Below are 23,861 nucleotides of genomic sequence, written 5' to 3'. Positions count from 1 at the left end.
ACATTCTGCAATGGCCAAGTCAATCACCAGATCTTAACCCAATTGAGCATGCATTTCACTTGCTCAAATCCAGACGTAAGACGGAAAGACCCACAAACAAGCAAGACCTGAAGGCTGCGGCTGTAAAGGCCTGGCAAAGCATTAAAAAGGAGGAAACCCAGCGTTTGGTGATGTCCATGGGTTCCAGACTTAAGGCAGTGATTGCCTCCAAAGGATTCGCAACAAAATATTGAAAATAAAAATATTTCGTTTGGGTTTGGTTTATTTGTCCAATTACTTTTGACCTCCTAAAATGTGGAGTGTTTGTAAAGAAATGTGTACAATTCCTACAATTTCTATCAGATATTTTTGTTCAAACCTTCAAATTAAACGTTACAATCTGCACTTGAATTCTGTTGTAGAGGTTTCATTTCAAATCCAATGTGGTGGCATGCAGAGCCCAACTCGCGAAAATTGTGTCACTGTCCAAATATTTCTGGACCTAACTGTAAATAGTCCTTTCAGAGAGGAAAAGGACAGGAACTTTATTACTACCAATACATTTTAGTATATTTGTTGGTTCACTCACTAAGCATAACCCACTTTTCTTCCAAGCTCTTCCCAACTTTTTGAAAACAGTAAAAAAATTGCAAATTAAAAAGGCAAACAAGCCATGTGCCATAATTTGTAAAGTAATCAACATTTCTGATTTTTGCAAAAAAAACAACTCTAATCTCTAGGACCCTGGAGCAGATCAAGATGTCCACTAAATGTGGCCAGAAATGTTGGACCTTTCCTTCTCTCTATGTTTTGGTGACCGTATGTCATGGTCCGAGCACACAACTTTGACATCCGGTGTCCAGTCTGCTGTGTCATTGAGTTACTGCAGCCGCATCTCCCTCCTTTTTTTTGTGTTTTGCACTAGACTGATTTTTGGGGACTTTACTTTCTTTGTAAATGCTTAAAGAATTATTTAGTCAAGAATAAGAGAAAAGCATCATATAATTTTGTATATACTTTTTACAATTATAATTTGTGTGTCTGAAGTGAAGGGTGGCTGGTGCTTTAGAAGACAGACAAGTGGATTAAAATCTAGTAGATCGCATATGATCACCTAACGAAAATAACTGTATAATGAGATAAAAGAATAAGAAAAAACAACTATAGCTTCCATTTAAAAACAAGCAAAAGTGCTGCTTATTTTCCAGAAAATATCTCCACAACTTTTTCTTGTTGGGAAATTTTCCATACAAGTTCAGCGACTATCAAATCTTCAGATTTCTGAAAGAGTTATAAAATCTGACCTGTGTGTCTACTGAAAGATGTTGTTGCCGATCCCGTACTCCAGACAGACTGCTGTTTTTTTTCCGGGGGCAGATCTAGTATTACATGGTGGTTAATTAGATGAATGGCTGTCCCTGTAAACCAAGGATGTTTTGGGTCTTCCAAAATGGAGGTCGCTTGCACAGACTGGATCTCACTTGTGACTCACAGACGTCTCCTTTAATTCAGAGACTAAAATGGATAATACTTCCCCATTCTGGGGTCAGTAATAAGGACAACTGCTGAGCAACCAATATGTACAAGCTTTCAGGAGCATACAAAAATACTATAAACCTGAGGGAAAAAATATCACAGAGAGAAAATACAGCATCCTGTCCATGTACCATAGTATCTGCAGATGAATGTCGGGTCCGTGTACTCTACATGTACCGGGCTACACGTATGGCTGCCAGTATAATAGAACCGGGAAGGTAAAAGACACAGAGATTAGTTGTCCCTGCAATAGTCTTGTGCGAGCACTTCATGTGTCACCCTGTGTCCTGGGTCACTGTTGCAAAGCTGCGCCCTAAAAGTTAAGCCATTTATTGGGGAGCAGAGGAGATGGGCTTTCCAGCGTACTCTTCTTGATCGTCAGCTCAGGGTCGCACATCTTGTTTGTTCAGTATCTTGGCCAAGACTGAATCATAGTATGGACTAAACACCATTTTGTTGTAGTTGACCAGGCGCACAAATTTCACAGCCATCTCTTCCAGCTCTTTTTCTATTTGGCTTATCCCTCCAGGAAGTTCAGGGACAGATCTCAGATTAGCTGCAGATAAGTAACCCAGTAGAAAGGTCTGGATCCTGGAGTCTGTGTGAGATTAATGAAGAACGTTACTGAATATGCAAGTGTGAAAGGGGTCCTAAATATTTCATATACGAGGGAACAAGCATTTCATAAAGGGCATCGATAACTAAACCTTTTAATCAGGTTGTTCAGGCACATCATATATTGATAGCCTTTGGGTAGGATAGGTCTTCAATATCAGATTGGTGGGGGTCCGACTCCCACCTCCCCCACCGATCAGCTGTTTTAGCTCTGGTGGTGGCCAGATATAAACAGTGAATGGAGCCGAACATCACAGCTCCTTACACCTAGTACTAGCTGTTCTTGGGTATGGTAGCTCAGCTCCTATTCATAATAATATAATCAAAGCTATAGTAAGTCATTTTCGTAATCTATAGGACAAAACTCAGCTTCCCAGCTGTGACACTGAAATATGGATATTTATATAAGAATCCAAACTGGTGCATGAAGTGACGTTTCCGCCCTGGTGTCCTTCTTATAACACAGATTATAGAAAGGTTTAAGGGAAGAATATCTATAAACCAAGGGAAGAATATCTATAAACCAAAATTAAATGCTGTGATTATGGCAACTGGCGTCGCTGTAGTATAGCGGTAAGTTTCCTCGGAGCTCCAAGTTTTATTTTTATTTATTAAAAGCTGTACTCTAAAAAAAAATATATAATTGTACAGACCGAGCTGAACAATGCTGTGGCGGATGGTTTGCTGGCAGGTATATCAACTAACTCCTCAACATACAGAAGCACCGGCCTGCCAATAGCTCCTGTGTTCTCTATGAGAGAGTCGCTGGCAGACTCCTTTGACAGCAGCTTTCTCGCAGACAACAAAAAGATCGACAGATCAGTCCCTTATATTGACCACACATGTATTTGTACATCTAAATGAGATCTCCTCTGAAACGTTTTTTTTTCAAAGCTAAACATATCTAACTTTTTCAACCTGTCATCATATGGGAGGCCTTCATTCCTTGTAGTAGTCTAGTTGCCCGCCTTTGAACTGACTCTAACTTTTGAATATCCTTTTTAAAATGTGGAGCCCAAAATTAGTGAATATAGGGAATAGTACATTAAAAAATACAACTCATCCACAAAGAACACAACATTGTACAGCTATGTCAATGAAAATACTGACATATCTGTGAACATGGCTGTTGAAAGACTGGGAGAGAACAACAAGGGCAAAATAAAATAAAATGTAGAAGGGAGGGGTTAAATAAATCAATATTCTAAAATGTAGTGTCTACAGCTCCTATACAGACCTACGTTTCCCCATAGGTAAAGGCTACAAACAAAAAGTGTGAGCCGTGACATATCCCAGCTAATGCCTTTCCATCCTCCCCTCTACTGCTAGCCTACAAACAGTACAGAGACAGGTTGGAGTAAGAGGACTGCAGGCTCAGACTCCGAAGGCCTGTACATATAGGTCAGCAGTGGGGCAGCTCAATGGTAGGATATTGCTTGATATTTTAATCACCACCATTTGCTTTACTTTATTTACTGTAGATAAAAAATTATTGCAAAAAAAAAAATGGCACAAACCAATATACATTTTATGTTGGGTTTTGTTTTTAGCTGCAAGAAAAAAAGAAATGCTACAAAATAGTGTTGAAAACAAAAAAAGTTTTGGTACCATGTTAGCCAGTTGAAAAATGATTGATTGCTCTCAGTGAGAGAAACAAAATTATAATTTTGTAGTATTGATACCTTTTAATGGCTAACTAAAATAAAATAAATGATGTTACAAAGCAAGCTTTCGAGACTTCTCAGGCTCTTCATCAGGCATGATACTTTGTTATACCATGCCTGAGGAAGAGACCTGAGATGTCTCAAAAGCTTGCTTTGTAACACCATTTTATTTTAGTTAGCCATTGAAAGGTATCAAAACTACAAAATTATAATTTTGTTTCTCTCACTGAGAGCAATCAATCAGTGTTGAAAACTGCATGAAAAATCTGATTTAAAGCAACTTGAATTAGTGGAGTGTTAGTCTGGGCTTTTAGATAGGAGATAGATCCATGTACAATGTAAAAATATGCCATATCTGTCTACAGATATTATATGTATTTTTCATACTGCAAGAAAACTGAGGCAAAATGACGTCATATAGTACAGAAGTAGAGACTGAAATATATTAGAAACCATAGACTGCATTTCCCCCAGAAACAGTGGCACTCTTGTACATGTGTTGTTTGTGGTATTGCAGCCCAATCCCATTAAAGTGAATCTGTCACTAGTTTTTCCTCCCCTATCTGAGTGCTGCATAATGTAGAGACAGAGACCCCGATTCCAGTGATGTCACTTTCTGAGCTGTTTGCTGTCATTTTCATAAAATCACTGTTTTCTCTGCTGCAGATCTAGCAGTTATACACAGCTCATTAATATGCTGGACTACCAGCAGCATGCCAAGTAGTCCTCTAATGATAATCTACTGCTGATTAAATAGTGATTTTATCAAAACTGCACTAAGCAGCCCAGTAAGTAACACATTGCTTGAATCAGGGTCCCTGCTTATATATTATGCTGCTCCCAGATTAGGTGGCACAAACCTGGTTACAGATACCCTTTAACTTGCATAATGATAAGCTGCAGCACCAGACACAAACAATTGGTGGTACAGAGTGTGAGAAAAGGAAGATGTTTTTTTTTTTTTTCTTTTCCCAATTGCACATCTGAATGCCTGAGTTTCACTAAATATTTCAAATCTACCCTTGTATATATTTAATATATTCTACAGATATCTGGAATAATATCCATAGACTTGTCCCAGTGGATTTAGGAAGCGCCTGACATTATAGATTAGGTTGCTTCCTTCAAGTGTTCAATGATAAAACCAAACACATATAGTTACCTATTAATCGGTAAATCTGGTTGGATGGGGAGGACGCGGTTCTGATCTGACCTCTGAGGGCTTCCTCTCTCTCTCCAGAGAAGGGCGTAAATCCATGCTGAGAGCGATAATTGCTCAATTCTACACAAATCTTCTCACTGATCGTTGCCAGAGCCTCCTCAGTATTAACAGAACTACAAGATCGAACAAAGGGGAAAAGTGCAAAATGAGAGCGGAATTATACATAAACACAACTATATTTATTTACGTTCAGAGTAAGGCTAAGTTCATGTCGCGGGCGGCAGGGCGCTGCGCTCACCACGCTCGGGTCTGGCGCCGCTGCTGTGGCTGCTGCTCGGAGGCTCGAGCGGTGGGCCGGATCCGGGGACTCGAGCGGCGCTCCTCGCCCGTGAGTGAAAGGGGGGTAGTTCGGGTTGGGGATTTGGTCCGTGACGCCACCCACGGGTTGTGGTGAGGTTGGGCACCACCGCTGCTATTGACGGCGATCCCGGAAGCGATGGTAGGGAGAAGCTGGGATGTTTCTCTCCCCTCCGTGGGTAGGGGGTTGGTGGTCCTGGGGCCCCGTGAGGTGACAGGGAGGCAGGGTTGGCAAGGTGCGGGGTCACTTGGACTGCGCAGCGCGGTGCCGGATGGCACGGTAGTACTCACTCAGCCACAAATGGATGCAAAGTCTGGTAAACCAAACGGCTGGATGGACGGGTCCCACAGCCGACTGCTCCCGGGTCCCGCAGCCGCAGCCGTCTCCCGGACGGTTGGTGGTGGCTGCCTTTCCCTGCACCTTTTGTGTATGTTTGGTCCCGATGGCTTCCCACCGGTAACCCGCTCCCCAGCGTGTATATGTGCCGGAGGAGCCCTTTTGCCCGCAGGCTCTGGCCCTTGGAACTCTAGCTGTGGCGGTAGCTGTATTTCCTTTTGCTGGTTGGACGGTTGCCTTCAATCGGGTCTTGGCTGTTAGGAAACCCCTGGGGTTCCGGTCACTGACGGATTTGACCTATTTAATGGCGACTCCAAGCCTGGTCGGGGTCCGCAGGCCCTGCCGGTTTGTGCTGGCTTCACTTCGCTCCCCGGTTCGGTACCGGCGGGCCACCGCCCGTCCCCGGTCCTACGGTTCCGCGTTGATCCGCCTCTCCTGCAGACGGCCACCGTCTGCCAACCTTGCTCTTGGTGCCCGGGCCACACACCCGGACACAGTCAGTTTGCTCCTCTACTACTTCTTCACTCCTTTCACTTCCACCTCCCTAACTGATCTGCCTTCCTTTTCCCGCCTCCAGGACTGTGAACTCCTCAGTGGGTGGGGCCAACCGCCTGGCTCCACCCCACCTGGTGTGGACATCAGCCCCTGGAGGGAGGCAACAAGGATTTTGTGTCTGGCTGATGTGCCTATCTCGGGGTGGGGGTGTGTGTTGTAGTACCTGTGACGACCTGGCTAGTCCAGGGCGCCACATTCACACATCAGTTTTTTTCCATCAGGCAGAATCCGGCATTTGTGTCCCGCAACGGATCCGGCAAAATTTGTGAAAAAACGGATGCGCCGGACCATTTTTCTTCCTGATCCGGCATACCAGATCTGGCAAAAAACTGATCAGGTGCATCAGTTTTTTCATCCGGCGCATCCAGTTTTTCAGAAAAGCGCCGGATTGTGCCGCACAGCAAAAACCTGATGTGTGTACATACCCGAAGGAGTTGTCACTCCGAAACGCGTTCCGTTTTTTGTACATTGCCATGTAAATTGGATTTTATTATTATGGAAGAACCCTTTTATCTTTATTGAATAAAGAAAATAATGTTTAATTCAATTGGAACTTGGATGCTGGATCCCTTTTTTTTTTCTTCAAGTTCACAAATATATTTATGTATATGCAGATTTTACATAAAATAAATGTACATATTTTATATATAGTAAATCAGAAAAGTGAGTACACCCCGCACATTTCTGTAAATATGTTATCTTTTCATGGAACAACACTGAAGATATGACATATGATACAATGTGCAGTAGTCAGTGTAAATTTGGTGTGCTCTCTAAATGATTAAACATACAGCCATTAATGTCTAAGCAGCTGCTGGTAACAAACGTGAGTACATCCCTAAGTGAAAAAGGAAAAATTGTGCTCAAAGTGTCAATATTTTGTGTGACCACCATTATTTTCAAGCACTGCCTTATCTCTCTTGGGCATGGAGTTCACTACTAGAGCCTCACAGAAGCCACATCCTCTTCCATCCTCCATGACGACATCACTGAGCTGGTGGATATTAGAGACCTTGTGCTCCTCCACCTACCATTTGAGGAGGCCCCGAAAACGCTCAATAGGGTTTAGGTCTGGAGACATGCCTGGCCAATCCAGCACCCCTACCCTCAGTTTCTTTAGCAAGGCAGTGGTAATCTCGGAGGTGTGTTTGGGGTTGTTATCATGTTAGAATACCAACATGCGGCCCATTTCCCGAAGGAGAGGGTTCATGCTTTGCTTCAGCATGTCACAGAATAGGTTGGCATGCAAGATCGGCAGCCAACAGCACTCAAGCAGCCTGAAACCATGACACTCACACCCCCATGCTTAACTGTAGGCAAGACATACTTATCCTTGTATTCTTCACTTGGTTGCCGCCACACATGCTTGACACCATTTGAACAAAATAAGTTTATATTGGTCGCATCAAACCACAGGACATGGTTACAGTAATGCCTAACCTTAGTCTGTTTATCTTCAGCAAACGGTTTGCAGCTTTTTAATGCATTATCTTTAGAAGAAGGTTCCTTTTGGGATGACAGCCATGCAGACCAATTTGATGCAGTGTGCGGCGTATGATCTGAGCACTGACAGGTTGACCACCCATCTTTTTAAGGGAACCTGTCACCAGTTTTTTACCTTATAAGCCGCTGCCACAACCAGAGGGCTCTTATATAAAGCGTTCTAACATGCTGTATAAGTGAGCCCAGACCGCTGTGTAGAACATAAAAAAACACTTTATAATACTCACCTAAACCAGTTGATGCGGTGGATGTGGCTCTTATGGGCGTCTTCGTCCTCCAGTGCTTCCGCCTCCTCTTTCGGCCATCTTCGTCCAACTTCTGAAGCCTGTGTGCATGACGCGTCTACGTCATACACACTCGCCAGTCCCGCACATGCGCACTACAATATTTTGATCTGCCCTGCTCAGGGCAGATGAAAGTGCGCCTTCTCAGGACCAGAATGCCGGCGAGTGTATATGATGTCGGACGTGTCATGCACCACAGCTTCAGAAGGACAACAGAGGCGGCGATAAAGATGGCCGAAAGAGGCGGCACCGGCACCGGAGGACGAAGATGCCCATCTGAGCCACAACCACCGCAGCGACCGTTTTAGGTGAGTATTATAAAGTGTTTTTTATGTTCTACACAGCGGCCTGGGCTCTTATATACAGCATGTTAGAATGCTGTATATAAGAACCCACTGGTGGTTGCCGCAGCTTATAGGGCAAAACAATGATGACATGAAAAAGACTGATAAGCATAGACCCCAACTAAAGCATAACATTTAATGATTATTTTAAAATGGTCTGAACCACAATACAAAATAGCAAATCAGTGCACAGGAAGGAGGAGGAAATAATTCCCTACAATGTCCACTCAATCCTGTGTCCTACCTAGCCGTGGAGGTTGGCACCCTAGATGTACGATATGGCGCCCCCACTCCTCGATGGCTTTCCCTGTCCTAACCCTGTAAACCCCTGCAACAAAAGATAAAGTCCAGTGCTCAAATTAAAGCGCTTAAAGCGCAATAGCTGGGTTCATAAAAACTCCCCATTATACCCAGGATGTCACAATGGTTCTCTATGAGAACAACAACTTAATCAGGGAAAGCCGAAAGTATAACATCTTAATATCACCTCATGCCCAGATGCGTTTCTGGTTCATCAGGAGGCCAATAGTTACCAAATGTGGCTAGATAAACCAACAAACAGCACCATGATGCTGGATATGAATGATACTAAGTATCCTTAGTATCACTCATATCCAGCAGCATGGTGCTGTTTGTTGGTTTATCTAGCCAAATTTGGTAACTATTGGCCTCCTGATGAACCAGAGAGCTGGGGAAACGTGTCAAGGTATGAGGCGTTATTAAGATAAGTTATACTTTCGGCTTTCCCTGATTAAGTTGTTGTTCTCATAGAGAACCATTGTGACATTCTGGGTATAATGGGGAGTTTTTATGAACCCAGCTATTGCGCTTTAAGCGCTTTAATTTGAGCACTGGACTTTATCTTTTGTTGCAGGGGTTTACAGGGTTAGGACAGGGAAAGCCGTCGAGGCGTGGGGGCGCCATATCGTACATCTAGGGTGCCAACCTCCATGGCTAGGTTGGACACAGGAGGGAGTGGACATTGTAGGGAATTATTTCCTCCTCCTTCCTGTGCACGGATTTGCTTTTTTGTATTGTGGTTCAGACCATTTTAAAATAATGCTGTTTTAGTTGGGGTCTATGCATATGTGGCGCCCCTGATCTGGTCAGGCACCACTGAGTACTGCACCCATGCTGGGGGCAGTACAATACAGGTAATCCAGGAGGCTGACCGAGGTGTGACTACACAGGCGCATAGTAATCAGGTCGTACACATCTACCTTTGATAGGGACCCCTGGGGAATCCAGGAGGGGGCGTAGCCTCCATGTCCACTCAAGGGGTGTGGTAGAGAGCCTGCTTGCTAGGTTGCGTAGGCAGACAGAGTAGTAAGGAGGGAGCTGAGTCTGAAGTGGAGCTCAGGGACAGCAGACGCAAATAGGAGACCTGAGGCTGCCGATAGTCAGACAACGTACACGCAGTGACTACCGACGGGGGAGATCGGTCACCTGGTAGTGCCACCCGAAATCCACCCTTGGCTAGAGAGAGCAAAGGAGTGGCAGAGTAAGGGGACTGCCAGGGAGGTACCAGGCCCGCAAGGGTAACAGGTCCCAGTGCAGAGATTTATTCAATTTTCTCCTGCCAAACCTGCCGGTGGGGGCACTTCAGACCCACACCATACCACCACAGAGTCCGGAGCCACGTAGCGAAGAGAGGGCCCATAGTTCACAGGAGGCAAGCAGCCGGAGTGACCTGGTCCAGGCTACAAGCAAACGGGCCAAAAGAAGGGGAGAGAGGCAACAGCAACTTCCCTGGGCGACCCCAGCAGGGCTTCAAGTAGGGGTCACCCCAAAACACACAGGGCTAGGAAGGCGAGTTGGTAGTCACCCTCATCAGCCAGCCGGAAGGATACCTGGTTCCAGCCTGGTTCATCCCAGCTACGCCTGGGTTACTCACCCTACTATCAACCGTGAGTAAAAACCCTGAAAGACTGCCTGGACGGTGTTTGAGTCATTCTGCGCCTTGTGGTTCCACCCACTCAAAACGGGCACTGGGACCAGCCCTACTCTCGGGGGGCCACACCATCTAACTGCACCTACCAACAACCCCAGGCATCCCTTAACCTGCAATGGCGGTCCTCTGACCGCAATACCGAGAGTGGCGTCACGAAAATCCCAAAGAGAAGGTTCCCTACCTGTGACCAGACCATCCCACGTGGAGTCCCTGAAGGTAATGCACTGACACAACACCTGTGGGGCTTCACAACTGGCGTCACGAACAGGATAAGGACTAGACCTGTTAAGACAGGTGACCATGTGCCTGAGCAGTCCGCTTGAAAAATTGGAAGCGCCGCCATATTGCCACCATGAAAAGCGCGCCAAAGAAAAACAGGAGCCCGCGCTAGAAGAAGTTACCACCCACGAAGAGGTGTGGCTACCCAGAGAACCCCTGCAAAGTCCTGACCTCGCAAGTGATGAGAGCGGAGGTGTGCAGAGACGGCAGGAAGGAGAAGGAGTCACAAGCTTGCTGCTGGGAGATGAGCTACAGGAAGTGAAGCTGGGAGGCTGCAGAGAAGATCTAGAGAGCAGTGACGATGCAGAGAAAATGGCGTTCACACGCAGCGACCCAGAGCTAGGCTCCGCTGCCTATTGGGACTGGGAGCTGGACCAGTGGTGTGAAAGGCTGGAGGCGAAGGTGATGCAGCAGATCCGGGAAGGATGCGCAGAACTCGGAGAGATGGCTGGAGTCGCCTGGGTCCACAAGAAGTGGACGGAGAGGCAAGCGATGCGCCGAGCGGCGACTACTCAGACTCCAATGATGCCAAGCCTGGGCGAGTCCTGTCTTGCCCCTGCCCGCACGAGTGCACTGATCCCTGCTGCGAAGCCCGCGGTCCCCGCGGAGGCCCCAGAGGCAGCGACGCCCAGCCTATCAAGCCCAGGCCGCCACCATGTCAGGCCCGGCCCGCCAATACCACGCTGCAGCAGCGACGCCCAGCCCGGCCCGTCCAGCTCAGGCCGCCGGAGCGATGCCCTGCCCGGCCCGCCAAGATCACGCCGCAGCAGCGACGCTCATCCATGCCGCAGTAGCGACGTTGACGCAGGCCGCCGCCATACTGGGGGCGGCTCGCCAAGTCCAGGCTGCAGAAGCATCCCGCTCAGCCCGCCAAGACCAGGCCGCAGCCACGCCAGACTCAGCCCGCCAAGACCAGGCCGCAGCAGCGATGCCCTGCCCTGCCCGCCAAGACCAGGCCGCAGCCATGCAAGGCTCGGCCCGCCAAGACCAGGCCGCCGCCATGCTAGGCGCGGCCCGCGAAGACCAGGCCGCAAGGCAATCTACCCCGGCCTGCAAGGCCAGAGCAGACATCGCTCCCCAGCCCAAGGAACCGGGTCCCCTGTCCTCGGAGGGAGAAGACCCTGTATACTTAAAGTTCAAGGCAGATCTGGAGGCATGGTTGCCAAAGGAAATGGTGGACCGCTATCTGCTCCCCAGGCGCTCACCCAGAGTGTCCTCAGTGATGTCTGCGGCAAAGAGCCCACCGCCCAGGCCTGCTGATGAAAACCTATCCCCAGCGCTGCCGTCCGAGGAGTGCTCAGAAGAACTAAGGGGGAGGGGAGGCCTGAAGGCTGAAGCGGCAATCCCGGAACAGCAGGAAGAGGACGCAGCACCCTGTGAAGCTGAAGGAGGCTCAGAGACTGAAATGTTGCCTTACTCCCGCTGGGAAGAGAGACCGCCAACACCTGCTGAAGACGAGGAGCTGACCCTCTTTATGCCAAGCATGTATGTTACTTGGGAGCCTGCAAGCAGTGAAGTGGCAGCAAAGAAGAGTCCCACAAGCAGAACAAAGTCGCGCCAGAGCAAAACAGGCCGCAATGCAACAGTCTCCAGAACGGTATGATGTTACAGCTAGAGAGCTTGAAGATAAAGAACTAGAAAATGAGGACAAAGACAAAGAACCCATTGACGAAACCCTACAGATGACGACGACAGAAATGTAGAGAACAACAGGTGCCGCAGCCCTACAGGCCCAGGCCCTGGTGAAGAAGAAGAAGAACAGGAGAAGTCCATGTAAAGTGAAGTAAGAAACACAGCAAAGTTACCAGTTTACAGTTTGCAACGTTGAAAAGTTGAAGTATGTACCCACATGAACTTATGTGAGAAACCCTTTGCACTTTGAAAATATGGACCAAAGGCTATGAACTGGCTATAGCCACAAACTCTCGCAGTGTATATAGTTACCTTGAATGGTACCACCACCAGAGCCAGCCTGTTTAGGGGCCTGGCTCGCCTGTGACCAGGGAGCACGCATGTTTATGGGGCCTGGCTCTCCACCACAAAGTGGGTACCTGGTCAGCACCAACTGTGGAGGCCGCCTCTACATCCTGCCAGAAGAGGCTGAAGGCGCAGCTCCACCAGGCCAGGTATACCCTGAAACCACCAGACCAAGAAAGCCGCCTCTACATCCTGCCAGAAGTGGCTGAAGGCGTGGCTCGACGGGAGAGGAAGATTGGAGGAAAGGTCTGGGGAAGCGGATTGCCCAGACCTGGTTGCTAAAAGGACCGGTGACCTGCCTCCTGAGAGGGTTTTGGGTGGGTTAACGGACTTGTGGGTGGAGGGTGGTGATATATGGTACCTGGTGGTTTTATAATGTTTAAAATGTTTTTCTGTATATTGCATTTTAAAATGTTGTCTTGCAGCCTGAGGACGTGCTGGTGATAACTAAGGGGGAATGTGGCGCCCCTGACCTGGTCAGGCGCCACTGAGTACTGCACCCATGCTGGGGGCAGTACAATACAGGTAATCCAGAAGGCTGACTGAGGTGTGACGACACAAGCGCATAGTAATCAAGTCTCACACATCTACCTTTGATAGGGACCCCAGGGGAATTCAGGAGGGGGCGTAGCCTCCATATTCACTCAAGGGGTGTGGTAGAGAGCCTGCTTGCTAGGTTGCGTAGGCAGACAGAGTAGTAGGAGGGAGCTGAGTCTGAAGTGGAGCTCAAGGAGAGCAGACGCAAAGGGGAGACCTGAGGCTGCCACTAGTCAGACAACGTATGCGCAGTGACTACCGATGGGGGAGATCGGTCACCTGGTAGTGCCACCCGAAATCCACCCTTGGCTAGAGAGAGCAAAGGAGTGGCAGAGTAAGGGGACTGCCAGGGAGGTACCAGGCCCGCAAGGGTAACAGGTCCCAGTGCAGAGATTTATTCAATTTTCTCCTGCCAAACCTGCCGGTGGGGGCACTTCAGACCCACGTCCTACCACCACAGAGTCCGGAGCCACGTAGCGAAGAGAGGGCCCATAGTTCACAGGAGGCAAGCAGCCGGAGTGACCTGGTCCAGGCTACAAGCAAACGGGCCAAAAGAAGGGGAGAGAGGCATCAGCAACTTCCCTGGGCAACCCCAGCAGGGCTTCAAGTAGGGGTCACCGCAAAACACACAGGGCTAGGAAGGCGAGTTGGTAGTCACCCTCATCAGCCAGCCGGAAGGATACCTGGTTCCAGCCTGGTTCATCCCAGCTACGCCCGGGTTACTCACTCTACTATCAACCGTGAGTAAAAACCCTGAAAGACTGCCTGGACTGTGTTTGAGTCATTCTGCGCCTTGTGGTTCCACCCACTCAAAACGGGCCCTGGGGCCAGCCCTACTCTCGGGGGGCCACACCATCTAACTGCACCTACCAACAACCCCAGGCGTCCCTTAACCTGCAGTGGCGGTCCTCTGACCGCAATACCGAGAGTGGCGTCACGAAAATCCCAAAGAGAAGGTTCCCTACCTGTGACCAGACCATCCCACGTGGAGTCCCTGAAGGTAATGCACCAACACAACACCTGTGGGGCTTCACACATACATATTTAAATACCCGTTAACTAGTATTCTGTAAACAGGTTCCCTTTAAGCTCTGCAGCAATGCCAGCTGCACTCATATGTCTATTTTGTAAAGAAAACCTTTGGACATGACGTTAAGCAGTCAACCTCTTTGGTAGACCATGGCGAGGCCTGTTCTGAGTGGAAACTGCCTTGTTCAACCGCTGTATGGTCATGGCAACTGTGCTTCAGCTCAATTTCAGGCTATTTGCAATCTTTTTATAACCTAGGACATCTTTAGAGCAACAATTCTTATTTTTAAGATCCACAGAAAACTCTTTGCCATGAGGAGCCATGTTGAACTTCCAGTGACCAGCATAAGGGAGTGTGTGAGTGATACAACATTTAACACACCTGCTCCCCATTCACACCTGAGAACGTATAACACTAATGAGTCGCATGACACCGGGAAAGGGAAAATGGCTAAATGGGAACAATTTGACCATTTTCACTTAGTGGTGGTTCTCACGTTTGTTGCCAGCGGTTTAGACATTAATGGCTGTGTGTTGAGTTATTCAGAGGGCACCAAATTTACAGTATTATACAAGCTGTACACTCACTACTTTACATTGTATGAAAGCGACAGATCTTCAGTGTTGTCCGTTCTTGCAAGTTTTCCAATCTACAAAGAATAGAGAGGTCTGTAATTGTTATCGTCGGGGCACTTCAACTGAGACAGACAGAATAAAATAAAAAAAATCCAGAAAATCACATTGTATAATTTTTAAATAAATAATTCTCATTTCTTTACATAAAATAAGTGTTTGATCACCTACGAACCAGCAAGCATTCTGGCTCTCACAGACATGTTATTTTTTTCTTTAAGAAGCCCTCCTCTACACTCATTACCTGTATTAATTGCATCTGTTTAAACTTGTTACTTGTATAAAACGCACCTATCCACACACTCAATATCAATCACACTCCAACCTCTCCACTATGGCCAAGACCAATGAGCTGTCTAAGAACATTGGGGTCAAAATTGTAGACCTGCACAAGGATGGGATGGGCTTCAGGATAATAGGCAAGCAGCTTGGCAATAAAGCAACAACTGTTGGTGAAATTATTAGAAAATGGAAGAAACACAAGATGACTGTTATTTTTTCTTAGCCCAGTGCACTATGCAAGATCTCAAGATCATCAAGAAAGGTCAGGAATCAGCCCAGAATTACACGAGAGGAGCTGGTCAATCACCTGAAGACAGCTGGGACCACAGGGTCAAAGATTACAGTTTGTAACACACTAAACCAGGGGTGGGGAATCCATGACCTTTTATGCGGCCCCCGGGCAGATTCTCAGGGGAGGCAGTGCTCATGCTGTCACCGCAGTTTTACAGGCCACCGGCTGCTTGTGTGCACCAATGTGTTGTCCCATCGGCCAGTGCCAACGTAATCAGGACTTACTTTGTGGGCGGGTCCGACAGCAACCTCACAGCTTCCAGCAGTGTGTGCAGGCCCCCCTGCACTCCGGAGCGCTGTGCCCGCCTTCTCCTTCTGATGCTGTGTGCCCACCCCCTGCCCTCTGGAGCTGAGTGCCCGCCTTCTCCTTCTGATGCTGTGTGCCTGCCCCCTGCCCGCCAGTGTTGTGAGTACGATGCTGCTGTGAGTCCAGCGCCGGCCCTCTGCTGCTATGTGCTCTGTCCAGTGCTTTGTGCCTCCCCACCTCAGTTCTGTAAACCCTCTCCCCCAGAGTGGCATGAAACCCTCAGCACAGTGTGCCCCCCAATGTCCTGTGTGCACTCCCCCATCCTGTGTGCAGCCCATCACCCAGTCCTGTGTGCACCCCCCATCCGGTGTGTAGCCCCCCAGTCCTATATGCAGCCCATCCCCCAGTCCTGTGTGCAGCCCATCCCCCAGTCGTGTTTGCAGCCCATCCCCCAGTCGTGTTTGCAGCCCATCCCCCAGTCCTGTGTGCAGCCCATCCCCCAGTCCTGTGTGCAGCCCATCCCCCAGTCCTGTGTGCAGCCCATCCTCCAGTCCTGTGTGCAGCCCATCCCCCAGTCCTGTGTGCAGCCCCCCCAGTCCTGTGTGCAGCCCCCCCAGTCCTGTGTGCAGCCCCCCTGTGATGTGTGTGCGTACCCCCAGTGATGTCTGTGCTCCCTCCAGCGATGTCTTTGCCCCCAGCCCTTCATGTGGTGTCTGTGCCCCCAGCCCCTCTTGTGGTGTGCATGCCCCCAGCCCCTCAGTATCACCAAACATCACAGCCGCACCAAAGAGAAGCCGCTCCGGCCATCATAGGAGAGGTGAGTTAATTAACTGTTTCACCAAATATAGCCGGGTCATTTAAACATTGATAATTTTGTGCGGCCCCGAAGGTTGGTAGAAATTTCCAAATGGCCCCCGGCAGAAAAAAGGTTCCCCACCCCTGCACTACACTATCACGGATTTATATATATATATTTTTTAGGTGTGGCTACTATCACACTTAAAAAAAAACCTTTTTTTTTGCTTTTTGTTTTATTTTTTACAGAATAAAGCTTTTTTGCATTACTGTATTTTGAAGGCTTGTTTTCTGTGGGATGAGTTGAAGTTTTTACTGGCACCATTTTGGGCCACATAATTTTTTTTATCGCTTTTATATTCTGCATTTTGTGAAGCTTGAATGAAGAAGAAACAACAATTCAGAAATTTTTATTTCTTTACACTGTTATCATAAAAGTGATAAGACAACTTTATTTTTCATTTCAGTATGATCACAGCGATACCATTTTTATATTAAGGATTTTTTTAATGTTTTGCCGCTTTTACATGATAAAAACAATTTTGTAGGGAAAAAAAAATAGAGTTTGCCTTGCTGAGAAGTCTGAGCTCTTTTATTTTTTCACTGATGGAGATATATGGAGGCTTTTTTTTTTTTTTTTAGATGATGTTTTCAGCTATACCATTTTTATTGATATGTGCTTTTTTTTCATCGCATTCTATTCCACTTTTTCACAGCTGTATGATGAAAAGACAGTTTTTGCTACTTTTTTTTTTTTTTTTTTTTTTTTAACAGTGGTCATTGAAGCAGATAATGAGTGTGACAGTTTTAGAGATCGAGTTGTTGCGGACAGGTTAATATTAAATATGTCTACTTTACGGGGGGTTTTTTTTTTTACACAAATATACATATTTATTGGTATAATTTTTTTCTATTTTCTGATTTTTTTTAAAAAATATTACCATTTTATTTTTTACTTTTTTCTTTTTTTACTTTATTTTTTTTACTTAGTCCCTATATGGGACATTAACTTTTATAGCGCTTCCGCTCCCTCTCCTAGCCTCCAAAATGGTGTGATCAATATCAATTATGGCATTTAAGAGGTTAAACAACCAGAGAGAGTGCGGGGACCGTCCCTGGCTATGAGAGCTGGGGCTCGGCTGTTGGAAAAGCTGAGATCCTGGCGACAATTGCATGGCCACAGTTCCTGTGCCTCGCACGATCGCCATGATGTACCCATATGTCATAGGTTGGAAATCCATTCCCACCAACCATCACGTAAGTGTACGTCATAGGTCGTGAAGAAGTTAATTTGGATTACAACTTGATTAAATGGAATTACAGCGCTTTACCTACTTACTGCTGAAGCCTCTTTTCACCTTCCAGACCAGTGTCACTTTATGTGGTAATAACTCTGGAATGTTTCAATTAATTATTCCAGTGATTCTGAGACTGCTTTTTCATTCCAATGTACTTCATGTGCGTGGTACATTTTGGTTGATTTAATTTGCGTTTATTTGTGAAAATATTGACAATTAACAAAAAAAAAAAAACAGGAAAAAACCTCACAAGTGACCCCATTTTGGAAACTAAACCCCTCAAGGAATTTATCCAGCAGTGTGGTGAGCACTCTGGACCCCCAAGTGCTTGACAGAATTTTCTAATGTTGAGCCATGAAGAAAAAACAAATTACCACAAAAATGTTGCTTTATCCCCAAATTTGGCATTTTCACAAGGGCATCAGGAAAAAATGGATCACGCAATTTCTCCTGAGCAACAACTTTTTGGGTACATGGCACCACATCATTTTTCTAGAATACATTTTAAGAGTCCATGACATGCCAAAACATCAGAACCACCCCCTTCCCCCCAAGTGACACCATTTTGGAAACTACATCTCTTAAAGAATTATTCTAATGGTGCTGTGATTATATTGACACCACAGGCGTGTCAGATAATTTTATTCCATTTGGCAGTGAAGAAAACATAATTCAATTTTTACTACAAAAAATTTGTTTTAGGATTAGGATTTTACATTTTTACACATGAAATGGATAAAAATGGCACCAAGATTTGTTCAACATTTTCTGCTAAAAGTGACAATGACCCTTATGTGGCTGTACAGTACTGCTTATACCCTAATAGAACCCAGTGTACAATACCTTAATAGAGCCTGGTGCACAGTACCCTAATTGAGCCTGGTGAAGAATGCTCTAACAGAGCCTTGTGCACAGTATCCTAACTGAGTCTGGTGCCGAGCACTCTAATAGAGCCTGGTGAAGAGTGTCCTAATAGAGCATCATGCAGAGTTTCCTAATAGAGCCTGGTGCAAAGTACCTTAATAGAGCCTGGTGCAGAGTACCTTAATAGAGCCTGGTGCAGGTTGCCCCAACAGACCCCACTGTAGTGTGCCCTAACAGAGCCTGGTGCAAAGTGCCCTAACAGAGCCAGGTACATAGTACCCTAATTGAGCGTGGTGCACAGTTCCCTAATTGAGCCTGACGCAGATTGCCCAAACAGATCCTGGTGCAGGGTGCCTGAACAAAGCCTGATGCATGGTACTCTAAGGCCTTGTGCGCATTAGGCGTTTTTGCTGTGTTTTTAGCGGTGTTTTTTACCGCGTTTTTGTGCTGAAAACGCAGTGACATTGCTTCCCCAGCAATGTCTATGGGTTTTCATAAGTGCTGTCCGCACACAGCGTTTTTTTGTAGCTGCGTTTTTGTGGTGACCACAAAAACGCAGCATGTCAATTATTTCTGCGTTTTTCACTGCGTTTTTCACCCATTGAGTTCAATGAGATGTTCAAAAACGCAATGAAAAATGCATATAGCTGCGTTTCTATGACTAAAAACGCAGCTATAAATGCAAGGGGTGGGTACTAAAGTGACGTGTACAGGAAGAGGATTCCTTCTGTTGGTAAATACAGAAGCATGAATCCTCCCAGTACCGTCACCGCTGCTTCCACAACTCGCCCGGTGCCATGTCAGCTCCCGTGCGGCGTCATGGCTGGGCGGGAGGTGGAGGCAGCGGCGAAAACAAAAGTGAACAGTAGAAAAAATGCCATACTCACCTGTCTGCAGACTCCCGATGCCATGTCCGCTCCCAGCTCCTCTCCAGGTACCGCCGCTTCGGCTGTGTGCAGACGGCCGGGACACCTCCGATATTTGCAGGACCTGGCGCTGATCACCTGATGCGGTCACCTGACGCGTCAGCTGATCGTAAGTCTCGCGGTGTCGCCGGCCTTTTAGCGCTCGGCCGGCTTAACTTATCAGCTGATCCTGCCGTCAGGAGACTTCATCAGCTGATTACCAGCAGCTCCTGCAGCGATGGGACAGGATCAGATTCTCATCCGATCGCTCCAGGAGCTGCCGGTAATTAGCACGGACGTGACTCAGTATTTTTTTTTTTTTTTCTACTGATGCATCAGCTGATTGTATAATCGGCTTTTATACAATCAGCTGCTGTGTGATGTGATTCAGGCCTTGAACCTGACACATCATCTGATCTCTTTGCCTTCCAGCAAACCGATCAGATGATATTGGATCTGGATTGGACGGCGCGGGACCCTTGACCCAGGATTACTGCGGAGGGGGGTTCTTTATTTCAATAAAGATGGAGTCACTAATTGTGTTGTGTTTTATTTCTAATAAAAATATTTTTCTGTGTTTGTGTTTTTTTTTATCTTTACTAGAAATTCATGGTGGCCATGTCTAATATTGGCGTGACACCATGAATTTCGGGCTTAGGGCCAGCTGACAATATACAGCTAGCCCTAGCCCCATTATTAACCAGCGAGCCACCCGTCACCAGGGCAGCTGGAAGAGTTGGATACAGCGTCAGAAGATGGCGCTTCTATGAAAGCGCCTTTTTCTGGGGTGGCTGTGGACTGCAACTCGCAGCGGGGGTGCCCAGAAAGCATGGGCACCCTGCACTGTGGGTTCCAATCCCCAGCTGCCTAGTTGTACCTGGCTGGACTCAAAAATTGGGCGAAGCCCACGTCATTTTTTTTTAATTATTTCATGAAATTCATGAAATAAAAAAAAAAAAAGAAGTGCTTCCCTATATTTTTGGTTCCCAGCAGGGTACAAATAGGCAGCTGGGGGTTGGGGGCAGCCCGTACCTGCCTGCTGTACCTGGCTAGCATACAAAAAAACCAAAAATATAGCGAAGCCCATGTCATTTTTTTTTTTGGGAAAAAAACTCCTGCATACAGTCCTGGATGGAGGATGCTGAGCCTTGTAGTTCTGCAGCTGCTGTCTGCTCTCCTGCATACACAAGTTCTGCAGCTGTCTGCTCTCCTGAATACAATGAAGAACATATTGAAGAGGGAAATGACATCAGACCTTTTTTTTTTTTCATCAACAATCTTTAATGGCATTGTTCACTGATTAAAAACGCAGTGAGCAAAAACGCAGCAAAAAACGCACCAAAACGTGGTAAAAACGCATGCGTTTTTGCCACGAGTGCGTTTTTTGAGACAAAAACGCACATAAAAACGCAGCGTGAAAAAAACGCCTAGTGCGCACATACCCTAATACAGCCTGGTGAAGAGTTCTCTAATAGAACGTGGTGCAGGGTTCCCTAACAGACTGGTGAACATTAGCCTAATACAGCCTGGTGCATAGTGCCCTTATAGAGCCTAGTGTAGAGTGCCCTAACAGCGCCTGGTGCACAGCACCCAAATTAAGCCTGATGCACAGCACCCTAAGTGAGCATGGTGCAGATTGCCATAACACAGCCAGGTGCGGGTCGCCCTAACAAAGCCTGGTCCACAGTAACCTAATAGAACCTGGTGCAGAGTGATCTAATAGGGCTTGGTGCACAGTGCCCTAACAGAGCCCGGTGCAGGGTGCCTTAACAGAGCATGGTGCATAGTGTGCAAAACAGAGCCTGGTGCAGAGTACACAAACAGTGCAATAATCTGCTGGGCACTTTATCTCTCTCTCCTCTACTGTGTTTTTGGAAGTGCAAAGAATGAGGAGAGCATTAAATAGGGGACATGGCCGTGATGCTGTTGCTGGTGGTAGTGGCACTGCTGCAGGGAGAGGATGTGGTCCATTTGTGCCTGCTACATACCCAAATGAAACACCTTCCTGTGGTGCATGCAGGTGACAGGACGTTCTGTGAAATTTTGTAGGCCCGAGTACCACTATACGAATGGTAAGGCCAGAATAAGTAGAGGTGGTTTTAGATTGGATGGCTGAGAGGACCTCCAGTTCCTCCCGATTATCTGGTTTTTAAAATCCAGTTCCAGGCCAGACGCTGGTCACCATATATGTTTACGGGGACCAGAATCCGGTGATGAGAAATGGTGGTAGAAAGGATAGGGGGATGGGAGCAAGTGTGCTGTACTTACCGAGGCTCCAAGCGGCCACCTATTCACTTCCGGAGGCGCACAATAGACTCATGCATATGCATTGCTTTCCCCGCCGACCGGCGTCTGTGATTAGTTGCAGTCAGACGCACCCACACGCAGAGTGACAGCCTGTCTGACTGCTTTCTATCACAGACGCTATATGCATCTATCGTGGTATCAAAATAAATGAAAAAATTGTTGTAGGTTCCCACCATATTATGATACCCCCCCCAAATAAAGAAAACGGCTACAGACTGTAGCCCCCAGCTGTGCGCTTATCTTGGCTGTGTATCAAAATAGAAGTAGCAGCATGTAACTTCTTTTTTTTTTTTAATTATTTAAATAAATAATTTTTAAAAACAACGTGCAGTCACCCCCCCAATTGTGATACCCAGCTATGATAAAGCCCGACAGCTAGGGGCTGTTATTTTCAGGCTGGAGAGACTCATGCGTATTGGGCTGTGCCCCAGCTTAAAAATAGCAGCCTGCAGCCGCCCAGAATTGTTGCATCCATTAGATGCGACAATCCCAGCACTTTACCTGGCTCTTTCCGATTGCCGTGGTGCAGTGGTAATCTGGGTAATAAATGATTAATAACAGCCCACAGCTGCCACTAAGCCCTAGATTAGTAATGGGGGTGGCCAAGAATCCCCCCCATTAAGCATCTATAAGTTAAAAGAAATAAACAAAAAAAAACTTTATTTGAAATAAAATACAAAAAAAACAAACACTCTTTCACCCTTTATTAACCCCAAAACACCCTTGTAGGTATGACAAAATCCACATGAGGTCCCAAGACGATTCCAGCTCTGCTACATCTGAACTGACAGCGTGCGATCATGGAACATGACTGCCCGCTGTGAGTTTCAGGCAGAGAATGAATGTGCTGCAGCGATGAGCGGTGATGTCACCCAGGCTAGTTGTGGTCACAGATGGAGGCCTCCACCTATGACCGCAGGTAACCTTGACCTCAGAGGACCTCAGGTGACCTCATTAAACTCTGTGAACTCATCTGCATCTCGTGGCAGAAAACTGAGGGGTTTTTTTCCAAAAGATGTAAATTTGGTGCTGAAAGTTTTACACCATTTTCTTGCATTCATTCTACACCTCCTGGCAAAAAAAAAAAATCACATCGCTACCACATCATACCGAATGCGGTTTTACCAGGAAGTGTAAATGGGGAGCATGAATATGTTGTAAAACTTTAATCACCAAATTTGCATCTCTGGGCCCAAAAATGCAAAAAAAAAAAAATAAATAAAATTTATGCCAGGAGGTGCAAATTTGGTGCTGAAATCTGGTGTAAACATTTCAGCACCAAATTAGCACCTCCTGGCAGAAAACTGCACCCAAATGGCGTCAACATATATTTATTTTGCATTTTTGAGCCAAGAAATTAAGATTTGGTGATTACATTTTTACACTAAATTCATGCACTAAATCTACACCTCCAATCAAAAAACACATCAAAACAATATGTGGTATGGTGTGGTAGGGATGCTTTTTTTTCCACTAGGTGTAAGATTGAGTGCAGGAATATGGTGTAAAAATTTCAGCACCAAATCTACATCTCTTGGCAAAAAAAGCGCGGTTTTCTGCTAGAAGATGCAGGTCTCACCTGAGGTGAGGTCACTGACGTTACTGAGGTCACCTGACGACAGGTCACCTGCGGTCATAGAAAACCTACAAGCAATTAGTTTATACCCCAATAAATTAAAAAGTATACTTTTATTACAAAAAATTAAAAAACATACATGACAGAAAAATGGGGATGAACATGAATAATATATACTTCCTTAGTATGCCCATTTACAATAAGTGCAAAAAAAACCCTTTGTAAATAGATCAAATAAATAATACAGTTATCAAAATGATTTGATATTTTTAATGTAGCTAAATTTCCCAAACTAACCACTAAAAAATCATAGGAGTCGGAAAAAAAAAGCATATGATTTTGTTTCAGCAAATACAGTACATCGATCAAGAAATTAATCAGGACAAATGGAAAAATAATAAATAGAGCACAAAAAATAGTGCATTTTAAGCAATAAATATCAAACAGTGCATATTAAGAAAAATAGGTATCAGTGTTCCAAAGAAAATTATACACAAGGGAATGATAAAAATATTGCACATGCCCAAATACAATAATAAAATTTCACAAAAACT

The 23,861-nt window shown here is 46.2% G+C and overlaps 1 protein-coding gene across 4 annotated transcripts in view; it reads right to left on the bottom strand.

The window, feature by feature from the left end:
• Positions 1-403: 403 nt before the first annotated feature.
• The window catches only part of TCP11L1 (t-complex 11 like 1), a 310,856-nt gene continuing 287,398 nt past the window's right edge, over positions 404-23,861 (bottom strand). For all 4 annotated transcript variants that reach the window (XM_075325608.1, XM_075325606.1, XM_075325607.1 and 1 more), the window contains 2 exons: positions 4,957-5,129; positions 404-2,113 (listed from right to left, as the gene is read on the bottom strand). In XM_075325608.1, the coding sequence (XP_075181723.1) occupies positions 1,899-2,113; positions 4,957-5,129 (388 nt within the window). In that variant the 3' untranslated portion in view covers positions 404-1,898. The remainder of the gene's footprint in view (positions 2,114-4,956; positions 5,130-23,861) is intronic.

Source organism: Anomaloglossus baeobatrachus, chromosome 10 (assembly GCF_048569485.1).
Source record: "Anomaloglossus baeobatrachus isolate aAnoBae1 chromosome 10, aAnoBae1.hap1, whole genome shotgun sequence".
NCBI classification, from domain to species: domain Eukaryota; kingdom Metazoa; phylum Chordata; class Amphibia; order Anura; family Aromobatidae; genus Anomaloglossus; species Anomaloglossus baeobatrachus.
This window is presented reverse-complemented; position numbering and strand designations above follow the sequence as displayed.